At 31.6% G+C, this 13,853-nt stretch overlaps 1 protein-coding gene across 1 annotated transcript in view; it reads left to right on the top strand.

Annotated features, from left to right (window-relative positions):
• Positions 1-11,181, top strand: part of LOC140445684 (uncharacterized) — a 30,654-nt gene extending 19,473 nt beyond the window's left edge. The window contains exon 3 of the mRNA XM_072537932.1: positions 10,096-11,181. Within this exon, the coding sequence (XP_072394033.1) occupies positions 10,096-11,159 (1,064 nt within the window). The 3' untranslated portion in view covers positions 11,160-11,181. The remainder of the gene's footprint in view (positions 1-10,095) is intronic.
• The last annotated feature ends 2,672 nt before the right edge of the window (positions 11,182-13,853 follow it).

Raw genomic sequence — 13,853 nt, 5'->3', positions numbered from 1 at the left:
TAGCGTTTAGTTTCCGAAAAATATAATTTAAATGGTTTTAAATATGAATAACGCACACTGTCCGGGACATAGGTCGTAACCGGTTGGTAAGGATAATGTGCATTAGATGTCCGTCGTTCTCCCCTTGTTGTTTATTTAGGAACTTGTTTGATTTTGATATAGAGTATTTAAAAAAATAAGTTTCGAGGCTATTTTGTCATTTTTGCATGTGTTTTTATTGCTTTGTGACAATTAATCACGGAAGTGATAAACAAGTAGGACTTTTGTACGGAAGTGATACCTCTTCTTTTTAAAAATACTTTTTGGTTTGATATGTATGGCTTCGTTAAATGTAGTATTTTGTTTTTTAACTGAAGGTGAAATTAAATTTAAAACATATTTAAACTGAATCCTATTCATTCTAAAATAATTGTTAAACCTATTAATTATTATTAAATAATAATAATAGTCTCCCGTTCTATACCGCTTCGCGGCTTTGGGAGTATAGCAGGGTAGTCTGCTATATCTAGGGCCTACGGTATACAAGGAAGGTAACATGGCCAGTGCTACGCTTCAACCGCCTATTATTACCCCTGGTTTTACCCAAGGTACTCATTTTATTCAGGCTGAGTCGACCTGGGGCCTTTAGACATTTTTAAAAATGTCTAGTTGTTCTTTGCCGGCGGTAGGATTCGAACTCCGGACCACCGGCGTGCGAGCCAAGCATCCTACCGCTTGCGCTACGCAGGCCCATTATTATTATTAAATTCCTATTAAAAACAGCCTCGAAAATTTTTTTTTTTAAATACTCTGTATCAAAATCAAACAAAGACCTAAATAAACAACAAGGAGAAAACGACTGAACAAGTGTCTGAAACGCAATGTTCCGGACAGTGTGCGTTGTTCATATTTAAAACCATTTAAATTATATTTTTCGGAAACGATATGTGCTGGAAACGCACCGTGCACGATAATATGCCACGACCTTAAGTCAGTCTCTTACAGCAAACACTCTATACTCTACTAATGAACTGCTTTCCTGCTAAAACGCTTATCTTAGTACATTGGAATTCAGTCGGTTATAAAAAAAGAGAAGGGCAACATCAAATGTCTTGCATTTTAATCGTTTTACAATATATGTATGTTACTGCGACTATACTTGTTCCTAGTTTGTATGACGTTGCAGTGGCCTAATGGTTTAAAATTGTGATAAGCCGCTATTTGTTTGCCTGTTACTTATTTCGTTTTATATCGCCACCAAAAATGACCATTATGGCATAAAACTTGGTATATTTAACATAAATGTTGAAAAATGTAGGAATGAAAAACATTCCTACGTGCCAAAAATCTTGGAAACTGATAAAGCTTATCGGGATTCATTCAATCACATTATAGTAATTGTTATTTTTATAGCTAGCCCAATTTTTATCTTTAATAAGAAAGAATTTGTATTGAAGGGTCGATAGGTTTTAAATAATCAAAAACATAATATTACGTTAAATATAAATTCCAGAACGAATTATTGTTTATAAATTATAAGCAATAATTCATAGGCTATCATTTAGTAGATCATTTGAGCCGTTTACCTTTTATAGAAAAAAATCTGTTATCTTTATTAACAAACTTAACGAGATTAACCTGATTTTTTATATATAATGTTTTTAATCTTGTTTTAGTTTAATTCCACAATGACTAATTATGCCTATCGTTGTAAATAATATAATATCTTCATATTAAATAATTTTATTTTTGTTTATTCGTATTAAAAAAAACACGACAAAACCTTATTTTAGTTAGTGATATTTGTTTTTTAACATCTTTAAAACTAATAAGTACATCAATACCTAGTATTTACCATAATTTAACCTTTTCTATTCAAACGGATATAATTCAGGTAAAAATTGCATGAGTTATATACGAGGCGGTTAAAATAAAGGCCCGTTTTCACGCTACGTCTTATTGTACATTTTGTGGGTCATATAAAACGTACGACAAAATGTACGTTTTGCCCAGTGTATACACACTACGTTTTTCCTTCCGTTTTCTACCTCATTGTTAATTCAGAGTCTCGAGTTGTTTGAAGTTTGTTTAGTGATTTTTTTTTATTATGGATGAAACACGGCTGCTTTCTTTTATTTTTTCAACTATAACGATACTATGACTGAGGAAAAAGGGGATGAGGAGGGAAAAGACAAGATGGTCAGGAGAGTGGGCTTCTAAAAAGAAGCCAGTATTCCCACGTCTCGTTACTAAAAGAGGCGAACCAGATGACTGGCGCAATTATTTGCGAATGGACACCTCAGCCTATTGTCAATTGCTAGAGTTGGTAACATAATACATATTGAAATAAGACACCTCATGAGAAAAGCCATTACACCCCATGAAAGACTCACAGCAACTCTCAGATATCTTACAACAGGACGCAGCGTCAAGGACTTGGAGTTCACAATCATAATATCCAAACCAGCGTTAAGCCAAATAATTATTGAAAACTGTAATGCAATCTACTTGGTTTTAAAACATAACTACTTAAAAACTTTTATACAATTCAATAAATTCCCCGAGAAAATCGTGGGTGCATTACCGCAAATCTGACATTATTAGGCTTTTTTTGGGAAAAATGAAACGAACTGCAGTGGAACTAGTCGTCAAATAAGTCAAGATCGGACGACTTGTCTGAACATGTATTTTCACGTAATGTTTTATTCTATCAGTTCTCGCAAAACTATGCTTCTCCCATCATTTCTACGATTTCACCTTGGATTTCATTTCGTTTCGACGTACGTTTTGCTGTTTACATGTTGTTGTCCTATCCTATGCTGTTTTGTTGTCCTATCCAACAAAACGTACAATAAGACGTAGCGTGAAAACCGGCCTTTACAGAGTGTATGTCAGTTTAACATAGTTTTGAGAAACAGAAGTTTTTACTATGACCACTATCATTAAATCCACAACAAACAAATCATATTACTTATCCCTTACCTGTGTCAGTAATGCGTAAGTGTCTAAGTGAACTTCATGGAGATATATTGTACTTATACAGGGGGGTTTAAAAGAAGGGTTGAAATGACTTACACCACTATTTCATCAAAAGTTTATTGGACGGAGAAAGATACAGAAAATTAAATCAACATCGTGTACAAACAAAATTGTATATTTTCCCCAGCTTCGTTACTCGCTGGAAACTCATCATCTATCCTTTTGATACACAATGTGCCTTCTTTTCTCTAGAGTTTCTATTGATATAGAGTCTGCATCGTTGGGCAGATAGGAATGAATACTCACCATAAACTTTGGATCAATTGTGTCCGCTTAATTGGTGTCAATAAGTACTATCTTTAATAAGGATAAGGCAACGTTCCAGTTCTTATTTTATCCGTTGCATGTGTATCGCTGTAGCCAACAGTATGCTTGAATTGAGATGCGCATGTTGCAATGTGCTTAACTATACACGATGGGATTTCCTGCAAACCTCAAGAGGCAGTCGTCTCATCTCACACATACATGAAGCCTAAACCAGTTGAAAGTTCGTGACAGCCTAAGTTGTAAATGTACATATTGCATTTATAGTTTATAGGAGATATAGTTCGTGTAGAGTTTACAAATTACGTAAATATATGCCATAGCTCAAGATAGATTTTTTTATTTTAGCTATGAAATTTATTACAGGTGTCTGTATGTGGTACATGGAAATGAAGATTAAATTCATTGTTAAATATTCTACAATAAATGTCAATAGAACCAGAAATGAATCGTCACACGATTCCTTGTACAAATTATATATAAGAGTAACCATAAGTTGTAATGATAATTATTTTCGGTTGTAATTTTAAGCTCTTGTATACTGTTATAAATATGCTGGGAAGCTTTTGATGTGTTCTCCTCGAAATATGTACATGAATTCCATAGAAATTTTTTGGCAGACACGCGACGACCTCTGCAATCAGATTTAAGTCTGTTTTCATTTTGCAATTTTTTAATAGCCCTCGACATTCGGCTATCAGATATGTTTAATATCTGAAGGAAGAACTTTTTATAGACATTAATGATTTGCACTTGTACTTGTGATTTTACAGCACTTGACATGACGTGATTGATCTTTGGGACGTCCTTGTTGAGGTATGCATTATTTTATTAAACCTAATATAAAGACATTTTGCGCACTAAAGGAAATTTTGCCTCTTTTGAGTTCGGGATGGTTTTCATGTTCTTGTTTTGCCTCCGGTGTATCTTGTATTATAAGTGTATTAGGGATACCGTTCTCGACGTCAGTTTCTGAAATAAAATAAGTAAACTGTTAGACAATATCTTTTAGACGTAACTTTACGTCTACGTGAAAAGTAAATACAGATTAAGAAAATGTTTCGTAAAAACAATGCGTGTACAAACCGCACACACTTTAGAACTAAATACAAATGTGGTTATGTTACACTTTTCATTAGTACACGTAAATATAATGCCACTTACCTGTATTATGTTTAGAATGACGTCAGGAAAAACCCCAAATACCCCACAGAATAGTATTTTGAATCAATTTAATTTCGGAAATCCTATAAATTCCAAAAAATGATGTACATAGCAGTCACCCTGGTTACTAGGTGCTCCAAGGAGCGGTCCAATAGTAACACAAACCGGACATTAATGTACTGATTTTGGATTGCATGCACTTTTGAATACTTTTATGTACTGTAAATACAATTATGCATTTTTACCTATTTTTCTAGTGTAAACTTTTTTCCTGACGTCATCCCAAACACAATGCAAAAAGTTCTGATAGGTGCTGTGTTTAAGAAATCCATTTACTCTGGTGTTTTTTTTCTAAATGTTCTGGTCTAAATTAATTGTAAATTAAATATACTGAACCCTATGTCTAGAGGAAATAGCATAGGCGAACTTCAAGCGTGACCTTAACCTCAAAGTTTTGACTTGATCTTTATATGATATGAAAATATGTATTATTTGTTATCATATGAATTGTAAATACTCACCTCCGATATAGAAATTTTATATTAAATTGTAATTACTTAATTAGTTTTATTTGCTGTTAATTAGTTATGCCTACAAACAACTTATTAGTTCCATAATAACCTGCAAACGATTTTCCATCTTTTACATTAGCTTTATTGAAACGATAAGTAACTTGTTTATTCTACAAACGTCTAATTAATCTTATATTATTTTACAAACGATTCTGTATCTACCTATTGTATGAGTTCTCTCTTGAGATATAATTAATATGGCACTCTGTTGTCGGATGGCTCCACGCTCATAATAATATGTTTCGTAGTTAATTATTTGACCCTTACAAACAATTAATTAGTTCTCTAATAATCTACAAATGATTTCCTATCTATAACATTAGATTTATCTAAAAAATAAGTAATGTAGTATTTTTGTATCGGCTACCGACATGTCCAAAAATAATTAATTAATTGTGGACTAATTAATTGGCCTAGAAAAAAACCGGACTCATTACAATCATCTATTAATCAACTACAATCGACTTCGTATCCTCATTCTTATTAGAACGTTCCAGATGGAGGTTAATCGCGTTATCACACGACTATAGGTGGCAGCACTTGTTTTGAAAGATGGCGGACGAAATAGGGATATCGTTTGTTGACACTGTAAATTTGATAGGGAATTTAAAAATACCCCTAGTTGAAGGGCAGGCAATTTTAGATTCCAACCATATTATTACTTGTGGAATATTATCAAGTAGTGGAAAACCGCAGTGATATATTACATTTCACATACAAGTGAAAATTAAAGTGATTTATAATATTAAAAATGTTATTGGTAATTTTACATGTAGGGTTGGAAATTCAGGCAAATGCAAACATATAATTGGCACACCACTATAAATTTTTCGGTAAGTGATTACCTGGTAAATTGATAAAAGTAAAAGAACCATTTTGCTATAAGTAAAATATATTGATAAAAGTAAAAGAACCATTTTGCTATAGGAAAAATTAAGCACTACAGACATCAAGCAACAGTGGGGAAAATTAAAAAAACGTAATGTGTATAATGCAAGAAGAGGATTAGATAGGCGTTTAGCAAAACCGTCAGATACTGAGATATTAAAGATATTACTCTCCGGAGCAGAAGATTCAGAATTAAGTCTGACGTTAAAAAGTGTGCTTTCTATACATCAAGGCACAAAGTTTTATGAGGAAGAAATGCTTCAGATATCTCTATGTTATAGTATTATTGGCAACAATGCAGTTCTACCAGTCAGCTGATACATGGGCTACTAACATTGTACTTGAATATGATTTAGCTATATTGTATACAAAGCTACAAGTTTGTTTAAGTAAGCTACAGTAATTATGTTGAAATGTGTTTAACTATGCTAAACCAAACTGGAGAAGCGTGGAAAAACCTGAGGCGACTGAGAGTAACTGGAACCACTTGTTATCATTTATTTACATATAGTAAAAATAAAAAGCCAAATTGGCCACTTAAAGTCAACCAATTGTATAATTCCAATTTTAAAGAAAATACTGCAAGATTACATGGCAAAAAGGATGAATCAGTTTCTTTAAAAATGTATGAAAAAATAACTCAAAGTAAAGTTGAACATTTGGGAATTCTTATCTCATATGATGTACCATGACTGGCAGTAAATGCCGATGGAATTGTTTCAGGAAAATGTGTAGAAATAAAGTGCCCTCTGGTAGGCAAAACAAAATCTGTGTAATTAATTTTACGTGACCTTAAATATTTATGCATAATTAAGGAAAATAATATTACTTTAGAAACTTATTATTACTAAAGAAAAACCAAATGTATTATGAACAAGTACAATTGCAAATGTTACTTGTTACTTACCGGACTACAAATATGTCATTTTGTAGTGTTTTTCCATTCGATAAGTCCAGACTTATTATCAAAGTACCATTTGATGTAGAATTTATACAAAACATGTTAAATGTTTAAGTAGGCGTGTATATTTACAATTTATTACCAGTTTTATTCTAATTATATAAATAAAAAACTTTTTTTTTAAGATTGTTTTATTTCTTATAGGTACTTTTACTTGGAAAAAATATTTACACTTCATTACACTTACATCTGTTAATTTAGATATATACAAAATAAATATAAATTAATATTTATCATTACTAAGGCTATGGCTCCACGAGCGACAGATTGTCGCTAGCAGTAGCAGTAAGATGTAGCTTGATAAATGAAAACAACAGCAGTGATACTGAGTGAGTGGCTTCCCGCGCTGTAGATTGTCGCTTCATTTTAAGTTGTCATTTAATCGGATATTTTTGTTCTTGTTTGTTTTAATTCTCTGTGTTTGTTAAGTTGTTTCTTTGTTTTTATAAAATACTTTAAAGTTTTTTCATACAATTTTGTGTCTTAAATCATAACAAAAAATTATAAGTTCTAAGATCCAATATTTTCTTTATCGATATTCTAGATAACAAAAATCAATGGATGGTTTTTTTTTTCAATCCCAATTAACCGTATCAAACTGTACTTTATAATTGATGCCATTATTAAACAAGAAAAAGTTGAATAGAGGGAATAAACAGTTTTTATTGATTTCCCGAAAATCTATTTTTTGGATTTCCCCCTTCGAACTGGTGATTCATTGTTATATAAGTGGTTGTCTAATCATATCATATAAATAAAATTTTAATAATTATTGTTTATAGTAAAATTTTATTATCCTTCAGTACTAATGTTTCGTTTTCGATAGCTTGGCGTGATTCATAAATAAAGGACTGCAACAAAGCAGATTTAATGTCGCATCAGAATTTTTTAAATTATTGTAACATAAAAAAGCAAGTTAGATATTGGAAAAGGAAGATTCATTACATTAACCCGATATGATAAATGAATATAATCGACATATGGTAGCCGTCGATCTACTTGATAATTCAGTAGCGAATTACAGAATACGCAGAGGTAAGAAGTGGTGGCGGCCCCTTTTTATTCGAATCAAAGTTAAATAGTTAAATATTTTGTTTTTTTTTTATTTTTAGGTAGATACATGTATATGATTATAAAATATGTAATTTAAATGCTAATTTTTCTTCTGGGCTTAGGCTACTACGCATTGATGTATCCTGTTTTCGTATGATATCTTCTATTTCACATAATAAAAAATTAAAAGAAGACACTGACATCCTGTAATATTCAAAAAACTTGTCAGGATATTCTTTTAATTTGTTGTGCAAAAGAAAAAATTTCCCTTTGTCTGTCTAGGCACTAGAACAGGGTGAATCCTCCATTTTCGTTGTTTTTTAACCCTACGTCGACGGCGCAATGCCAATATTAAAGCAACTTTTTGTTGAAATTATAGATTATCCATACTATATTATTGTATTATCAGTCTGAATTTATTTTACTTATTTATTTATTTATTTTATCTGCTATATACACGGACACTATATAAACGGATAAGATACCACTGATTGTAGCTGCGTCATATTAACGCTCATGGAGCCACTACAAGACCAAAACGCGGCGATATGCGCGCTGTACACTGTCGCTCGTGGAGCCATGATTTTACTGCTTTACTGCCGCCCTAATTTTACTGCTACTGCTAGCGACAATCTGTCGCTCGTGGAGCCATACCCTAAGTATTGGCGCAGAAAGGTAAACAATATCTAAAATAATATTTATACCAGAGTCCATATAAGGAACTAGGAATAAAATAACTTTTGCTTTAAGTATTTTAAAGATATTTACAAATGTAATTAAACCAAATAATGCTACTCCAATCATAACTTTTAATGCGTGGTCCCCTTTGAAGTGAGAATAAGTCATTACACAACACTTGAGACACTTACTTTTTAGTAAAAATAATTATGTGCAGTCCAAAATAATTCTTGTTTTATGAAATTTATTAAAGTTAACAGGTATCCTATTTTGAATCTCTTCTTTTTCTGGCCAGGGGATTGCAGGTTTTAATACTTTAGAGAGAACTTCCACCGTTATCTGAAAATAATTTCTACATGTGTTTGCTGAGGCACCAAGTATAACAGAAAGGCAAACAAAAGGAAGGTCAGTTTTTAACTGAGCAAACACTAGAACAAGACGTTGTTTTAGCTGAAGCAATAATGGTTTCGAATTTTTGTTTTCTAACAAACTAGCAGCTTCACAAATTTTTTCCAGCAAATTTAGAGTGGGTATTCCAGTGAGTAAATTTAAACTGCGATTTGTTTGTATTAAATCATAGAAAGTAACCTTTTTGCCTTCACTTAATACAGATGGGTCACTTTGCTAGCCTTCTCTTCTGTGCTGATTTTCAGTGAGTGATCCCGCTGTTGCTCTGGACTATTTCGGATGGCTCCTAAAACTGCACTAATCGTTGTACCTGTGTTAATTTTGATTGTATATTCCGTAATTGTTGACGTTGTTGGATCTGATTTATTCATTATATCTTTTAAAATAGATACTGTACTAGATAGATGCCTTTGTTTTGCTTGTTTTGATCTTTCTTCTTGAGATGATCTTTGTGAAGAGGATAACACTTTGTCCAAAGATCGAATAGGTAGATTATCCTATGAAATGATGCGTTTTTTTAAAAATTGTTTACCAGTCCTCATATCTAAAAAATAAGTAAAACGGTTATTTCAATTATTAAGAAAGAACCAGGTGAGACAATATTACCTTAATAAATTTCCTATCAAATATAATTTACCTGGGAAAAAGTACTTCGATTTCTTAAAGTGTCGGCTCCATACATTCATGAATTTTGTCACAGGTTTCGCAATACGAAGAGCTACTTTCCAGTTTTTTGTAATTTCTCGCCCTTTGGAAAGTAGTAGAGATATATATTTTTCGTACATCAAGCAAAACATTGTGGCACTGAATAAAATCTATTATTTGTGTTCTTGTCGCTTATTATTTTTAAAATTTGATGAAATTCATACTAGTTTGAAACTCTAAACTGATTTCTATAAATTTGTCTTAAAAAAAATTTTACGATCTCTTTGCGTTACTCTATCCGGTATAAGCTAAGGTTTAACCAGCACCCTTGGGTTGTTGGGACATCCTGTATATATAGATTAGGTTATAAATCATTTAGTTTTATCAATCAATTCTAACTGCTATATAAAAATTATATAAAGTTTTAAAGACCTCATTTTTTAGGTTATGTAACAGCTTTTGACGAGGACTCCTCATGGATGGGAATCTTTAACTATCAAAAGAGAGGTTTTAAAAAACAACCGACAGATTATGGTTACAGCTATTTTGATAGAGAGGCTACAAGCGAGATAGGAAATATTAACTTTGGAAATGTTAAACTTTGTCTGGGAGCAAGGTGGGTATACAAAGACCATTTAAAATACATGACCAATTTCATTCGAACAATGAAAGATAACTCATTAAAGTATTTTGGTTTCTTCTGGGAGAATACTATATCTCATGATAATTTAAATTTACCTAGAGTAGGCGATGATGATTACTATGATGTGTTTAAATATTTACAAGAAAGTGGTAATCTTAATAATACAGTCCTCTTCGTTATGAGCGACCATGGGATCAGATGGGGAGGAATAAGAAGCACATTTCAAGGAATGATGGAAGAAAGGTTACCGTTTTTACACGTGTATCTTCCAGAATGGTACAGACAAAAGTACCAACAACACTACAGTAATTTACAAAAAAATTCGGTACTTCTAACAACACCCTTTGATTTACACGCTACTCTTGTTGATTTATTAAATATAGAAAATATCGATAATAATACTAACAGTACCAATACGTCCAGAGGTGTAAGTTTACTAAGAGGAATTAGTGATAGTAGAACATGTGAAGATACAGGCATTGTCAGTCACTGGTGTACATGTCAGAAAAGTATAGAACTTGATGTCAATGATCAAACCATAAAAACTGTAGCTGATTTCTGCATTAACTACATTAACGATCTACTATCCGCACATTCCAAATGTGCAGATTTAAAATTATCTCGCATATTAAGTGCAAGAGTGATGGAACATAGTAAAGAAATAACAGGAGATTATCAGGTATCAGATTACATGTTAAGTTTTAAAACAGTTCCTGGAAATGGTTTATTTGAAGCTACCGTAAGATATATGTCAGAGGCTAAAAGTTACAGCATTGTAGGTTCAATTAGCAGGTTAAATTTATACGGCGAACAAAGTGCTTGCATTTCAGATTATAAGTTAAAATTATACTGTTTTTGTACCTGATATAATAAAATTTACAAATATATTTGGACAATTATTCTAACCTAATATTCACATTCTTTTTACCTTACCCAATTAAAGCTTATAGACATGCCTTGTACCGAATCATTAAAGTAAATACCTACTGCACATGTGACGTCACAATACGGCAAGAACTCTAACACTATCTAGATTGGCTTTTTAGAAAAGCATTAATAAAATTACCTAATTTTAGATAAATTTTAATAAAACTTTAGTATTTTGTATAGGATATGGAAGATAAATCATTTAGTAAAATAATTAATAAATATTTTTGACCTGAGGTAATTCTGTAAAATAAATATTTTATTTGAAAGTGTATCTACTCTTCTTGTTTGATATTTAAAAATAAATTTAAAGGATAGCAATTTTACTTGTGGGTAAAAGTTTCATTTTTGAGAAAAAATTATGTATATAAATCTATTTACTGACCAAAAAATAAAATAGTTTTTGTTAACTTACTTCTAAGTCTATTTACATTAATATTTAGTTTCTCACCTTCTTGGTGTACAACCTTGTATTACAATAATGAAACTTAATTATCTTTATTAGATTAAATGAATGGTTAGTTTGAAAATCAAACATATCGTCGGTATACTGCGAAAACCAGGTAAATGTTGGAATACCGAAATCGAGAAAAAACGTTTTTAAAGTTTAGTTTTATATTGTGAATTAAGCAGTCAGCTTGTTTTTGATATTAGGTATTCTAGTGAAAGATGCATATATCTGAAATGATATTCTATCATTAGTTTGAAAAAGTTGAGACATCTATCTGAGTAATCCTAAATTTAAGTTGGAAATGCTATCACTTACCTGGTTTTACCTGTAAATCTAAATAAATCAATTACTCTTCAAATAACATATTTAACACAAATATAATAAACCAAGTATAATATTGTCCAGTTTTGTGATCGATATATGAGGCTTTTACTAGGTAATAGCAATGTTTTAAGGTATTAGTCGATATTTATTACATTTAACTGGTTTTCCCTGAAAATTTTTATTAACAGCTATGTGTAGTTATAGTTATTGTTTATATGAATGACAGACAGTTTTATAGAAAAAATCAAATTTATTTCGAATATAATAATAACAATATTATTATTATGAGGCTTCCTCGTCCGATTCGTCACTGAAAGCAGGTGATATCACCCGTGATATTCCTCCGGTATCACTCCCTTATCACATAGCTGTACCAAATCTCTCTTTTTTGCTATGCTAATTGGCAAATGTGCATCATAAAGTCTCTTAAGTTCTTCAAGATTGCTTGAATTAGTTGATAACTTGGCGTGCTTTTTTCTTGTTGAATGCCGTGCAGTATCAGTAAGGAAATAATTGAAGCTTGTTGACATGTCATAATTAAAATAGATTCTGTTTGTCTCTCCTTTCACGAATCTCATTCTTTTTATCTTCAACCACATTATTTTTTCGCCGTTTTGGTCTTTTGTCCGGTTTTTAATTAAAGTGTGTGACAAATTATTTAAATCATAAAAGTCGTAGTATTTAAATTCTTTACATTTGTATGGTTCTATACATACTTTTTTATCATCAACCTTGATATTTTTATTTCCTCTTGCATTTTGAAAAACAGACAAGTAATCTGGCATCCCATAGATAGATCTGTGTTTTTTAGCGGTTTCGTTACTACTCTGCATATAGTCAACTTCCGTATAGGAATGTCCAGACTCTAAAAATTTGTGTTCAATAATATTTAAACGGATTCTGTCCTCTGCAGGTATCAGAAAATAAACTTATTTCACTTACATATTCTGGAACACATTTTGATAAGTAGTTGAGTATAATGCTTTCTATTTCAGAACTTCCTTGTCTACCGTTAATTTCTGACCAGTCAAAACAGTAAGCTGTATTTGGTAATGCGGCCTCATATACACACAAATTGTAGACACATAATTTTCGAGAATAATATAGTTTCCAGTCAATCCACTTGGAATCTGTAGTACGGCCTGTAGATCGAAAGTAACTGAAACAAAATCCCGTTGTTCATTAGATCTTTACTTATCATTTTGTTTTTTAAGATTACATACTTCTTTTATTTTCTGATGTTCTCTGTAACTGTCTTCTAAATCCGATTTGTCAGTTGGATTAGCCCTATCATATTTATTACAAACTAAACATTGATCTTTTTTAGCAACAAAAAAGCTTAAATTATAGTCGTTAGAAAATATTCTTCGATATGTAATTTCACTAACACCTTCCAGTTTCTTCTGCTCATAGTGATTTATAAAAAGTTGGTATATTTTTCTTATACTTAAATTTTTGTCCAAATATCTACGTTTTGAACTTTGGCGAATATAATGTGGGCCCATGGTTGGAAAAGACAATATGAGCCTTCACGATTTTTTGGGTCTTACTGCTTGTTTTATTTGGCGGTGTATGCTTGCATCTTTTATCCGTATCTGCATAACAGCCTAGAATATCAGTTTTTCGTACATCTTCTATTAACGACGCTGATATACAAAGTGTCTTACAAAGAAATTTCTCACATACTTGTATGTCTTGACCATTCAAAGAAAAATAACACTTTTTGGAAAATGCAAGTGGTTTTTTAAACTTCAACGTACTGCAACGACTCTCTTTGGTGGCTCCGTTTTAATACGTGCAATAAGAACATGTTTCTGGCCTATATATTCTAACTTTCAATAATCACGACATAGTCTT

Source organism: Diabrotica undecimpunctata, chromosome 7 (genome assembly GCF_040954645.1).
Source record: "Diabrotica undecimpunctata isolate CICGRU chromosome 7, icDiaUnde3, whole genome shotgun sequence".
Lineage (NCBI taxonomy): Eukaryota > Metazoa > Arthropoda > Insecta > Coleoptera > Chrysomelidae > Diabrotica > Diabrotica undecimpunctata.
Note: the sequence above shows the minus strand (reverse complement) of the source record. Positions and strands in the feature narration are given on the sequence as shown.